This window comes from Lynx rufus, unplaced genomic scaffold (genome assembly GCF_022079265.1).
Source record: "Lynx rufus isolate CCGP_SWC_20201006 ecotype Redwood Valley unplaced genomic scaffold, mLynRuf1.p SCAF_7, whole genome shotgun sequence".
Lineage (NCBI taxonomy): Eukaryota > Metazoa > Chordata > Mammalia > Carnivora > Felidae > Lynx > Lynx rufus.
This window is the reverse complement of record NW_025814889.1, coordinates 36,852,038-36,865,471: the sequence shown is the minus strand read 5'-3', so window position 1 is coordinate 36,865,471 and position 13,434 is coordinate 36,852,038. Positions and strand designations below refer to the sequence as shown.

At 34.7% G+C, this 13,434-nt stretch overlaps 1 protein-coding gene across 7 annotated transcripts in view; it reads left to right on the top strand.

The window, feature by feature from the left end:
* WNK1 (WNK lysine deficient protein kinase 1) overlaps positions 1-13,434 on the top strand; it is a 163,271-nt gene that overhangs the window by 107,849 nt on the left and 41,988 nt on the right. For all 7 annotated transcript variants that reach the window (XM_047065532.1, XM_047065526.1, XM_047065527.1 and 4 more), the window contains exons 5-8: positions 5,181-5,269; positions 7,309-7,528; positions 8,603-8,936; positions 10,050-10,237. In XM_047065532.1, the coding sequence (XP_046921488.1) occupies positions 5,181-5,269; positions 7,309-7,528; positions 8,603-8,936; positions 10,050-10,237 (831 nt within the window). The remainder of the gene's footprint in view (positions 1-5,180; positions 5,270-7,308; positions 7,529-8,602; positions 8,937-10,049; positions 10,238-13,434) is intronic.

The following is a 13,434-nucleotide window of genomic DNA, read 5'->3' as shown; positions in this document are numbered from 1 at the left end:
CGAGTGAGTTTAAGGGATGTGGTCCAGGTCCCACACACAAACCTGGTGTATGAGACCTGAGAACCCAGCCCAGTATCATGATTTCCTTCAACAGTGTTCTTTTGGCTACACATTCAGAGTTTATGTTTTGGTTGTTGAACTCAATCCCTATTTTCATTTAAAAGCATAGTTCCAACACGATGAGGGGTGAGAGAGTGTTTAGATAAATAGATTTCTAGTGTGGGTTTTGATGTCAAGGAGGCAGAACCTGTGGACATAATGGGTGGAGCTTTGAGCAAGTAAAAATCTCATTTTGCTTGTCCTAGGTTCTGTTGCTTTTAGAGGAGAAACAGGAGGTGCAGAAGCAGAACAGTTTCCCTGTTGTTCAGCCTGTAGCTTTGTTTAAAGGGCCTATCTAGAATAGTAGATTATTGGCTAAGCAGAGCAAACGGAGAATTGGAGAGTCTGAGAGTTGGAGAAGCATGGCTAGTGTTAAACAAGAATCTATGCTTCGATCTGACTTTGATGTCTGCCTTGCTTATGCTGTAGGCTAATTTACTCTGTTAATTTAGGTCTTATCAATTTCCTCTCTTTTCCTCTAACTGTAACAAGTGTATTTTGCCTTTTGTGATGGATTTTACAAAGAAAGACTTCTGCTCAGTGTTTGTCATCGTAAATTCTCATTGTTGCTGCTGCCCTCAAAAGGATTGTGTAAATGAGGTGGGTAAGAATTTCTAATAAATACAAAAGGTATATTGTAGCCATTGGGTGATATTTGAAGCAAGTATCAGTTAAAGTACTGAAATTGTTTACTTTAGAATGCTTTTTAAAATACTTGATGTTTTGTGGTTTAGTTAACTTGCACTACATTTCTTATGAGGAGGAAAGAGGCTTTTCTCAATTCTGAATGGTTAGGAAAAGTTTTACTTTTATGAAAGGATACATAAATGTTACCCTAACACATTTGAAACCTAAGCTTTTAAGAAGCAAGTGCTGGCAGTTTTTAAGAGCTAGAATATTGAACCAGAGAATGCCATATTACGACTCAGTTTTATTTTTCCCCAGATTAGTTGGCAAACCATAAGTATATAGAATTCAAAGAAAAATTGAATCTATAAAATCCATGTATTATGTGTTTTCCATTTTTCTTAGTTCAAATCAACATTTTACAAACATTTATATCAACTCCTGATGTACCTTTGGAGGGAGTCACAGTTGTTTTCTTTCTTTCTTTTTCTCTTTTTTGGCTCGAAAATTGCACAAAAGTGGCCTTTGTTTTTGTTTTAAGAGAATACATAATTTTTTTAAAACCCAGAAGTATCCTAAATTAGATATTCAAGAAGGTGTTCAAGAAGCGCTTTTGTTGAATGCAGGGAAACATGCTACTCTCCCCATCAAAAAAACATATCATGGCACTGTTGCCTAAAAAGAGATTCCTGTTAGTTACAAAAGTAAGCAAGAATATTTCTAGAGACAGTGGGGTTGCTGGGTGTAGAAGAATGGAGTGAGCGAGTGTTTCTCCTTAACCAAATTTTTCTTATGTGTAAAATATTTAATCTGCCAATTTATCTGCCTTAGTACTCTTTTTCTGTTTTGTGTTTTTAAACCTCATTCAGAAGAGGTGAGCAAAACTTTGCCTGTACTGGTCAGAACAGGACTAGACTAGTATTTAGTGAGGCTAAATCAGGTAGTAAAGAAAACGAATGACATTAGGAGGATTTTAAAGGCTCTAAGTTGATCGTTTTTGTTGAAGTATATGAACTACGGAGTAGAAAAGATGAAATCTTAGCAAAATATTTTTTCATCATTAGTTTTGTTCTGTCTGGTGCTTAAAATCATGTTTTAGAATAATCTAGACCATTTTTTTTTAATTTAAAAAAGTATGTTACCAAAAATATTTTAAAATGCATTGAGTTCTGCCCATTTCTTCACTGGATCATATAAATAAATAAAATAATAAAAAATACATTGAGTTCTTTCATTTCTTAAGAAGCCTGTAAGTATGATAAATGTATCAAAACCTGTGCTTGTTTATTTCAAGCAACTTTCTATTATGTTTCCCAGATGGCTTTTCTGTAGGTCACTTTCAGTGTTAAGTGAGGTTTCATGCTCATTTTTACATTTTGTAGGGTCATTTTCAATATATAATCCCCATTTTTCTTCTCAAATGGTTCAGAACACTTCTGCTAGATATTTTGATAATCCTGGCTTCTTGATGGTAGCTGAGTGGTAGCTGAAATTTCTTCTATCTTTTTCATTATCTGTGTGGGTAACAGTAAGCTGAATTAATCTTTTAATACCAGCTGCTGGACTGGTAAGGTATGTCTCAGTTTTATTGGTTACCTTGGCACCTGCAATACATTTTTTAAGTTGGCAGTGGCAATCAGATTACCAATTATATAGCACTGTTACAGAACTTTCTATATTTGAATCTTGAATAGCTTAACCTAGTAAATTTAAGGTGTTATATTATGTACAGTTTCTGGTTTTACCAGTATGACCTTATATAGCTCGTTTGTTCAACTAATAATTCTATTTATAAATAGGAATTCCTATTTGTAAAGTAGTGAATGTTTATATGGGTAGGATTAGCAAGAGGATTATTTATTTTTAAGGATAACCAAGGATGAAAGTAGGTTCACTCTACATCTTGGTGATTATTTTTCCAGAGAATTCTTTGCTTCCTTTTAACCCTAAGATTTATTATCTTTCGTGATTGCCTCTGAATTCAAAAGGGACCTTACTTAGGTCAGCAAACTTAGTAATTCAAAGAGCTTGCAATCTAGATACCACATTTGATTCTAGCTGCCGTGAATGTAGGTTGGCAAGTTGGACAGGTACTGTCCCCATTTGCTAGATGAGGAATCTGAAATCATCATTCCAATATGCCTGTGCTAAATTGGAACAGAACTTTAATATAATCAATATATGTGTGTTTTATTAATATGTAGAGTTTTTACTGTCAGGAGGCCAAAGTACATTCCCCTAAAATATATAATAGAATAAGAAGCATTTTTCCTAATTATATCTGTATTCTCTTTGACCACTTTCCTGTAATATTTGAATTGACTTTACATGCAAAGGCCAAGTATGTATTAGTGTCCAGTTTTACCAAAGAACATTCTTTTAGACAATTTTCTGCTGATAGTAAATGTTCTACAAACTTGATATACAGTATTTTAGATTGTTCTTCCCATTATATTTATAAATAACATCTTTAAGGTTTGCTTTTATAGTTTTACATGTTTGTTGTAGAACATTAAAAACAAATATAACACAAAATCTCCAGTGTTTCCACTACCAGAGAACTTTCAGGGAGCATCATCCTTTTTTTTTTTTTTTCCTCAAAATAGTTCCCATTTTCTTAAGCCCTTTAGTTTGAAATACCATACCAGCAACCTTTTGCTTCAGCAGCATTATTTTTCTTACTCTTATTTGAATTATTATATGAAGGCAAAGACAAGTTGGGAAAACTTACCTGGATTTGAAAAATAAGAAAATTAGGGAAAATAAAATAGTGATCTTTGTAGTCATTACTTAGAAATGAACCTTTTTGGGGCACCTTGGTGGCTCAGTCAGTTAACGACGTCAGCCCAGGTCGTGAATCTCACAGTTCACAGGTTTCGAGCCCCGTGTCGGGCTCTGTGCTGGCCACTCGGAGCCGGGAGCCTGCTTTGGATTCTGTGTCTCCCTCTCTCTCTGCCCCTCCCCTGCTCACACTTCCTCTCTCTCTGTCAAAAAATTAAAAAAAAGAAATGAACCTTTTAGGGGCGCCTGGGTGGCTCAGTCAGTTAAATGTCTGACTCTTGATTTGGGTTCAGATCATGATCTCGCAGTTTGGTGAGTTCGAGCCCCATGTTGGGCTCCATGCTGACAGTGCAGAGCCTGCTTGGGATTCTCTGTCTCCCTCTCTCTCTGCCCCTCCCCCACATGTGCTGTCGTTGTCTCTCTCAAAATAAATAAACTTAAAAAAATTTATTAAAAAAAAAAATGAACCTTTTAAATACATGGGTTTAACTTTAGGGTCAGTCCTACTGACAGTTCCTTGCTGTGGAAAGTTAGCCCTAGAGGTTTCTACCTCTAGGTAGGTTTCTACCTCCAAATCAGGAGTTTGAATAACACAGTTGAATAACTGATGAGAATTAGAGTTGATCCTTGATGCATGTTATTATAATCCATGCATTTCTGTGATTTGTCAGATTATTTTCACTAATTTTGTTTTAATTGATCTTGTCACTGAGACTATAGATGATTAAAATTTATATACTTTATTCTAACTTTTCTAGGACCTCTCCCTTACTTCTATTTCTATATTCCTATTCCCTGTGTTTTATGTGTTTATGTGCCACTTGGACAGTATATCAGTGCAGCTACTTCAAACCACGTGGTTACTTAGATAAGGTGGGAATAGCAAATGAGGTGATTTTCTCCATATCACCTCTCAGTATTTTGTTATTCTTACATCTTATGTATATTTTCTATACATTGCTGAAATTTTTATTTGCAAACAATTTACATTTTATGAAGATTCTAAAATACCACTAGGATACTATATAGTATTACATATAATAGTAGTGAGTTTTCTTCAGAAAATAGTTAGAAATCTTGTCTTTTATATGGATCTGATATATCACTTTTCATTTTATGTTTCATATGTACCAGACAATTTGCTCTTCTGTTATCATGCCAAAACAATCCAAATCCTTAACTCCTGTACTCACTGAGTTTGTTGCAGAGTACTGTGATAATAGAATACCTGCCAAACTAAGCATGTGAATTCATGCCCATTTGTGGATTCACTGTTCAAAGTAGTTAAATACTATGTTGATTAATGTGTTAGGGAACAAGGCTGAACAAAAGATCTAACCAGTTAGAGCATTTGGCCTTCTTTTTAGCCAATAACTTCCTTTACCTGAAACACAGCCGAAGATGTTGACAGTAGCCTAAATTTTTCCCTAGCCACATATAGAGGCTATGGAAATAAGAAACCCCACTATCTGACTGTTCCTTGTTTTCTTGCCGTGGTTAAATTGCCTCTACTTAGCTCTGACCCTGCAATGGACCAGCTCCTGCAGGCAAATCAGAAAAAAGCCAGGATGGTAAGAAGGCAATCTAATAAAAGCTTAAGAGGCAATTCAAAATCAAAGTTCAAAGACCCTGCCATTATTAAATGTTTCTGTTGCTATTTTTATGTTTCTCAGGGAGTGAAGCCTGCCAGTTTTGACAAAGTAGCAATTCCTGAAGTGAAGGAAATTATTGAAGGATGCATAAGGCAAAACAAAGATGAAAGGTAAGTTGCCACGTATTGCATAAAAACCTAAAATGTAATGATATGTCTGAATACAATAGTCAATCTAAAGTGTATTTAATATTTCACTTGTGATTAATTTCTCTATTTATGTCATGGAATATCTTTAAAATTAGCATTCTGGGGGTGCCTGGTTGGCTTATTTGGTAGAGCATGTTACTCTTGATCTCAGTGAGTTCAAGCCCCACATTGGATATAGAGATTACTTTAAAAAATAAAAATTTTTAAAAATCTTTAAAAAGTAGACTTCTGTCCATTTAAGGTAATATTGAGACTTGATATACTGAAATGTTGTGAAAATGTAGTGTCATAGGGTTTAAGTGAACCAGAACCATCTTAAACTTAGCTGCTACATTCAGATACAACTACTTAACCTGTAGTGTCAGCATAATTTATAAAACTCAATAGGGTTCAATCTCTTTCTAACCAGCAGATCTGTTTGTTAGTTCTTTACCCATTGAATTCTAAAAGGTGAAATAAAATCTTGGCTCTTGGAAATCAGCTCAACTATACAGGTCTTGATTTGCTGTCATTCTGCCAGAATTGAAGAGCAAAACATCAAAATTCCTTTCAGTAAAGAGACAAGTTTGCCCAAAGCTTAGGAGGAGATCTGGCTTAGTCATGTGTACTAACAGGACTTTTCTCAGAGGAGCGGCAAGTATCTGATACATCATACAGCTGATTCATAACCCGTCAGGCATGGCAAAGAGCCAGTGTCTGTTTATGAAAAATAATCTACCCTCACCATCCCCACTCACCTTCCAAAAAAGAAAAAGAAGACCAGCCAGTACAAATATAAATTGTAAGTTGAGCATAATCTATCTCCTTAAGAATGAGAGCAATCAGGTATATCATCCAAATTAAAGAATTCAGTATCTTCACTTCTCCAGTCTCATTCTCTTTTCATAACTCTGTTGTTTGGAAGAGCTTAACATCATGATCTTTAAGACTGTCCAATAGAAATTTAGTTTGGATTTCTAATTGTATATACAGTGTTTGGAAAGGGGAGACCTTAATCTTCTAAGAACTTTTTTTTTTTTACTATAAACAAAGGAGTATTTGTTTCCAGTCTTAAAACATATTGCTATTTCTTTTCTGGATGATACAGTTTACTAGATTACTGGTATTTTGAAACCATTTATCTAAAGAAGATTATTCCACAATCAGACTTTTTGCCTAGTACACAAATTGTTGAACAAGGAATTGAATTTATTGGGGTAAATAAAGCTGTAGTAGAAGGTAAAGAACTAGAAATCAAAAAACCTATTTTCAAATTTTGATTCAACCATTAAGCCTTCTAACTACGAGAAGATTTTCATCCTCTCTGAGCCTCCATTTCCTAAAAATCAAAATAATACCTCACTGGCTGTTGGTGAAGGATTAGATGAGGAAATTTTGTTAACTATAAATTAACATATGAGGAATTTTTGTTAACTGTAAATTTCTTTTAAAAAAAATTTTTTTTTAACGTTTTTATTTTATTTTTGAGACAGAACATTAACAGGGGAGGGTCAGAGAGAGGGAGACACAGAATCTGAAGCAGGCTCCAGGCTCTGAGCGGTCAGCACAGAGCCCGACACGGGGCTTGAACTCACTGACCGAGAGATCATGACCTGAGCCGAAGTCGGCCGCTTAACTGACTGAGCCACCCAGGCGCCCCTTAACTGTAAATTTCTACACAAACTATGTGGTATTTTGAAGCTATGATATTCTGTGTATTATTTGCTGTTACTAGTACATTGTTAACTAATATGAGATTAGATCACTTCGATTAAAAAGTATCACTTTCAACTTTTATTTATAAATGAGACTGTTCTGATGTTCTGTAACTTGAGATCAAAACTATAATCACTATTTACACGGAGCAACGTAGAAATGAGTTATAAAATCTTTGTTGTTTTTTTTTTAATAGTCCTTTTTTATTATTCCAAGCATGACAATAATCAGCCACACTTGAAAATTATGTTTTAAATCTAATGGTATTTTGTTTTGTTTTTGTTTCACTTCCCTCTCTTTGGTAGATATTCTATCAAAGACCTTTTGAACCATGCCTTCTTCCAGGAGGAAACAGGGGTACGGGTAGAATTAGCAGAAGAAGATGATGGAGAAAAGATAGCCATTAAATTATGGCTACGTATTGAAGATATTAAGAAACTAAAGGGAAAATATAAAGACAATGAAGCTATTGAGTTTTCCTTTGACTTGGAAAGAGATGTGCCAGAAGACGTTGCTCAAGAAATGGTAAATTAGCACTGATCTGCTATTTAAAAATTGATACAGACTTACAAACATTGGTATTATTGAGCAAAAAAGTTTATGAAGCAGTGTGGATGGCAGATCTCATTGATACAAAATTGTATTGATTAATGGCCCCAAAGTTATTTTTATTTAAGGAAAAGATAAATAGATATAGATATATAAGGATGGATGGATGGGTCTAAAATGTATTCTGAAGTAATGTGAAAGACTGTAAGGTCAAATGACTCCTAATCTAGATAAACCTATAGAGTTCAAATGACAATTTATATTTTCTAAATATATAAATATTGATCAGTTATTGGGATAAACTCTATAAATACACTGTGAATTGTTTTTACTTGAGGGAGTTTTCAAGATCAATTATTAGTAGCCAGCCTTTGATCAATCACTTTTTGAATTATGTCTAAAATATAACTTTTCAGAAATGAAACACTTCACCAATTTTAGGGTTGCCATAGTGCCTAAAATAGTGAATATAAAGAGATACTCCTAGAATATCTCTACTAGAATTTATAAGAACCATTCAATAGAAAGGGTCAGGTATGAAAGAGATATTTATTTTAATTGTTAGTTTTTTATACCATTAGAGATTTGTGTTTTTATTTGGTTTTTTTTTTGTAACTTTCATTTATTTACCATGGTTGTTTCTGGTTAAGTTGTTGCCTAGTGAAACAAAGTTTAAAACAAGACAGATTAATATTAATAGTTAATGTGAGTGGGGAAATCGAGTGACTAGAATAAAATGAGCCTTATTTGGTTTAAAACCTTTGGTTTTAGGTTCCCCATTGTTTTGTTGTTATTAGGAGTAAAGGTACACCCACCCTGAGAGTTTCTACAAAGATGATGGCACCCACCCTATGAGTATCTATAAAAATGGTGGAGAAATGCATAATGCAGACCAGTAATTTCACAATTTGGTTAAGACCAGTCCTTAGAGAGGTCTTTCTCTTCCCCCTTCTTCCTACTTTAATCCCCACACCTGCTTCTTTTGTTTTATATTTGGTTTGCTTTCTTTTGATATTGTACTGCTTCCTAACGCACTCCTTTATCCTGTAGGTAGAGTCTGGGTATGTCTGTGAAGGTGATCACAAGACCATGGCAAAAGCCATCAAAGATAGAGTATCATTAATTAAGAGAAAACGAGAACAGCGGCAGTTGGTACGGGAGGAACAAGAAAAAAGAAAGCAGGAAGAGATCAATCAGAAACACCAGGTAGAACAACAATCAAGTACTTCCCAGGCAGGAGTCAAACAGATCCCATCTGCTAGTACTGGCATGCCTCCTGCTTCTACCACATCAGCTTCAGTTTCTACACAAGTAGAACCTGAAGAACCTGAGGCAGATCAACATCAACAACTACAGTACCAACAAACTAGTATATCTGTGTTATGTAAGTATTTTGGGAAGTGGACAAGTATGCTAAGGATACTCCTAAGTGATTTTTCATCTTTTTACTCATCATTTTTCGCTGGCCTCTTGGTTTGAATCATGAAGCCAATATATAATAAGAAATTTGAAGTAATTACCGCTAACAGACTAGGACAGGACAGTAAGGAAATGTGATTAGGATATAAAATAATTTGGGGCTCCTGGGTGGTTCAGTCAGTTAAGCATCCGACTTCGGCTCAGGTCATGATCTCATGGTTGTGGGTTCAAGCTCTGCATCGGGCTCTGCTGACAGCTCAGAGCCTGGAGCCTGTTTCAGATTCTGTGTCTTCCTCTCTCTCTGCCCCTCCCCAACTCACGCTCTGTCTCCTTCTGTCTCAAAAATAAATAAACATTAAAAAAAAAAAAGGATATAAAATAATTTCACAGGTTCCAACATCTTAGAAGTTCCAGTTTATAGATTTCTACTTTTCACAATTCCTTAAAATAAAATGTGATTATGAAACTAATATTACACTGTATGCTAACTGGAATTTAAATAAAAACTTTTTTAAAAACTTACATCTGCAAAAATAAATGAATAAAATGAAATATAACTAATAATGAAAAATGAATAAATTTATCTTAGCTATTTGTAATTGAATCCATTAATCTGGTTCAGCTCTTTTAGCAAAGCTGAATAACATGTAGACTAGAAACTAATGCACCTCTTATTAGTTTTTGATTGAACTACCTCCTTAATACTAAGAATGCACTGCTCTCCAAGACTTTGAAAGCTTGGAAAGCTACATCATAAGACTTTGAAAGCTACATCAAACCTATGGCTGACTAATAGCATTCCATTTTAGTTCCCTTATTCTTCAGGTAATAAGATTCTATGACAGCCATGCAGTTTTTTTTTTTTAAAGACATTAAAACTTTTTTCCATATGGATCCTTCATGTTTTTAAGCATAGAAATCTACTTAGTAAAATAACTAGTATTCATTTTTTATTTAGTTCAGGTCTTTACAAAGAAAAAACTAACCCTAGAGTAATGGGTTTGTGATGGGAAAATATAAACCTCCTTTTTGTGATGTGTGTCTCTCTGTGTTTTTTGGCAATTTATTTCTCCCTCAGCTGACGGGACGGTTGACAGTGGTCAAGGATCTTCTGTCTTCACAGAATCTCGAGTGAGCAGCCAACAGACAGTTTCATATGGGTCCCAACATGAACAGGCACATTCTACTGGCACAATCCCAGGGCATACAGCTTCTGTTGTCCAAGCACAATCTCAGCCTCATGGGGTATATCCATCCTCAAGTATGGTAAGTAACTGCATAAGAGAGTGTAAGCCTATAATGAGGGCCAGTAGATGTAATATGTTAATTTCAGATTCTTTCTGCTATCCAAGTAATAGCATGAGTTTAAAGTAGATAATATAGATGGTATGTTTCTAAAGGAAATAGGTTTATTATAGAGTACAGTTGGAGTAGTTCAGTTAGGCTAGAACATAAACATTAATGTATGAGAATCAGCTGAACTTCCTAGGTGAAGAAACTATGTACAAGATTTAGACTAATCTGTATTTGATTAAAGATAATGCCCTCTTTAGCACTTTAGAGTTGAAACTGTTCAAATCAGCATAAGTTGGACATACAAATGATTTGAGGGTGGGTGTGTGGAGTGTTTTTCAAAAGCTTACTTACTAAAAGAATTACTAAGCATTTTTTATAAGATTTCTTATTGTATAAAACACAGGTAAGACATTCAAACCATTATAGAATGCTGCATGTGAGTACTTTAGAGTGAAGAAATCCTTTATTTGTATGACCATTTAATTTAGCGCTTGTGTTTAGTTAACCATCAGTTGCTATGCGTGTTCCTGCCTTAAAGTCTGTGTTGGACACAAATTCCTTCCCCAGTATACGTTCATTTGCTTTTTCTCTTTATTTGGTATGGTTTTATTACAGATTTATTTTCAGAATCCACTTATGGAGATTATTTCCTGAAATATTTTATGCATTTATATGTAAACACAGATACACACACACTGCCCCATGTTTTACATTAGCCACTCTTGCTTTTCATATAGAAAATGTTAAAATAGGTATCAGGTAATACCCCATTTCTTTTGTTGACCCTCTGTGAAGTCTTCAGTGCTAAATAAAGTACATCATCTGCTTCAGGAAGGAATTAGAGAATAACTGGTCACTGTATAGCACTTGTGTAGTGAGATCTTTAGACAGATTTTTTTTTTTCTCTTTCTCAGAAAGCTTTTAAATCAGAATTTTGTGGAACTTTTGCTCGACATTAAATGAAAATCTTTCTCTGTTAAGAAAATACTTCTGCTTGCTCTGCTCTTTTGTCCTACAGCTTGGAATAAAAGACGTTTGTATGTTTCAGAGTCCATTCATGAGTCCTGCATTGGCTAAGTCTCAAGATGAATGGCCGCAGTAACGCAAAGAAAACTAATACACTAATGTTTTCTACTTTTCTGACCTTTAAAATAATTAAGTAGGGTAGAAGAACTTACAGAGACTATATAGATGTATTTCCGTGTTCTGACAAATATTATTTGTCAGCATTTCTTGTTCGTTTCTACTCTTGTTCTGGTTGATTTTTTGTGGATCATCATAACTAGATTTCTTTTTAACTATTTTTAATCTCTTTGCTTCCCTCATCACAGGGTAATGAACGTTAGGCGTCTCTATTTTAGAAAAGGAAATAGAATGATCATTTATGATTTTAAATATTTGAGCCACAAAGATAGTTATATTTATTTATTGATGCTCTAAAAGCAGACTGTTAATGACAGCCTTGCCTTTTAATGACAGTATTCTGTGGAGGTATATCATGAAGAGTTATCAAATATTGAGGATTTTTTAAATCTTATGATTCTTTTTCTTTCTTAATGCAGAAAGAATTTACTATGGCTTACAATAATATATCACTTATATGTGCAATAAAAAAATTAGAATAAAAGGGAAACAGGTGGAAAAAAAAATAGAACCAGGAATGAACTAAGTATGATAAGTATGATGATGCTTAAGTACTTACTACTGGTAAGCCACAAATTTCGTTCAAAGCATTCTGTGCAGCCAGTTTTGGAAAAGAAAACACAATCAACTATACAGTTCACAATACCTAAAGGGAAATGACAAACTTGCTCAGGACAACTTTAACAGTATTAGGCATACTGCTTTTTAGCTGTATTAAAGTTTTTATGTTGAGACGCTTCAAACTTTATAAACCTAAGTTGAATCTCTGATACGCCAGAAAACTCTTAAAGTTTTACTCTTCAGAGACTCACATTTAAGGTATTTTTCCATTGACTACTTTGGTAAAACTACAGAATGTGTCTATGTCGTGAATTACTTCTAGAAAACTAATGCTTTTCCTGTTAGAAAATGAGTTTTTACTCTTTACAGATAAAGATAGGAAATATAATAAATAAAATACTCTGAGACAAGAATTTTTTTTAGTCTGATCCCTTCTAAATAGAACTGAGAAACCTCTGAAATTTCCAGAGTTCCGGCAAAGTAATCCTGTCTTAAAGTCTTCTACACATTATAATGTACATTAAACTAATAGAATTAATTCTTTCTTAATCTTAGTAAGTTTTAAAAAAACTGTAAGCCAATATTCATTGTATTCCCTATCTATTCTACTACCTCAGTCAGTTGGCTCTTCTTATTCATACATTCATAACAATTGATGTAATTTCAGAATATTTAGGAAGATAATTGATCATTATCGTGGTGGTTCATAAAAAGCCTGTACGTGGCCAACAGTGTAGAGAGCATAGTTGTGATCTGCCAGGTGTGCTTTGTGGAATTATGCCTCTCCACAAAAAAATTGGATTTGCTGGATTGGGGGAGGATGGACAGTTCTTTAGGTCAGCTATGCCCTATTATCATTGTACATTTGGTTATTTTTTTTTTCAAAGTATTGTGTTTTTCATGTGTGTGTTTGTTTTCTGTTTAGCCTCGTCGTGGCCGTAGCATGTCGGTTTGTGTTCCCCATCTTTCTGCTGTTCCCTCTCTGTCCCGCATCTCTCCCAGTGCTCCTTCCACCCCACCACCAGTGCTGTCTGCATCTCTTTCTCCTTCCCTCCTTCGGATTGCCCCTGAGGAAACTTTTGCCGAAAAGCTTTCTAAAGCATTGGAGAGTGTCCTGCCTATGCACTCTGCCTCTCAGCGCAAGCACCGACGCTCCAGCCTGCCTTCCCTCTTTGTCAGTACTGTATGTAACTGTAAACTTCCTGACAAATGAAAATTTATTACCAATGAATACATCCAGGCATCAAGAATTTTAATAAAAATTAGATAAATAAAAAGGACTACACTTATGCTTTCAGGATACCAGTTCTTCCTATAGGAAACTTTTTTGTTACAGGCTTTAAGGGGGGAAAAAAGCAAGGAGGTAATGAGAGAGAATGCTTATAGTGCCCTGGACACATATCAATGTGCACACAATAAAATTTAGTTTTTATTATATTCTCCTATCCCTAACTGACCTATAC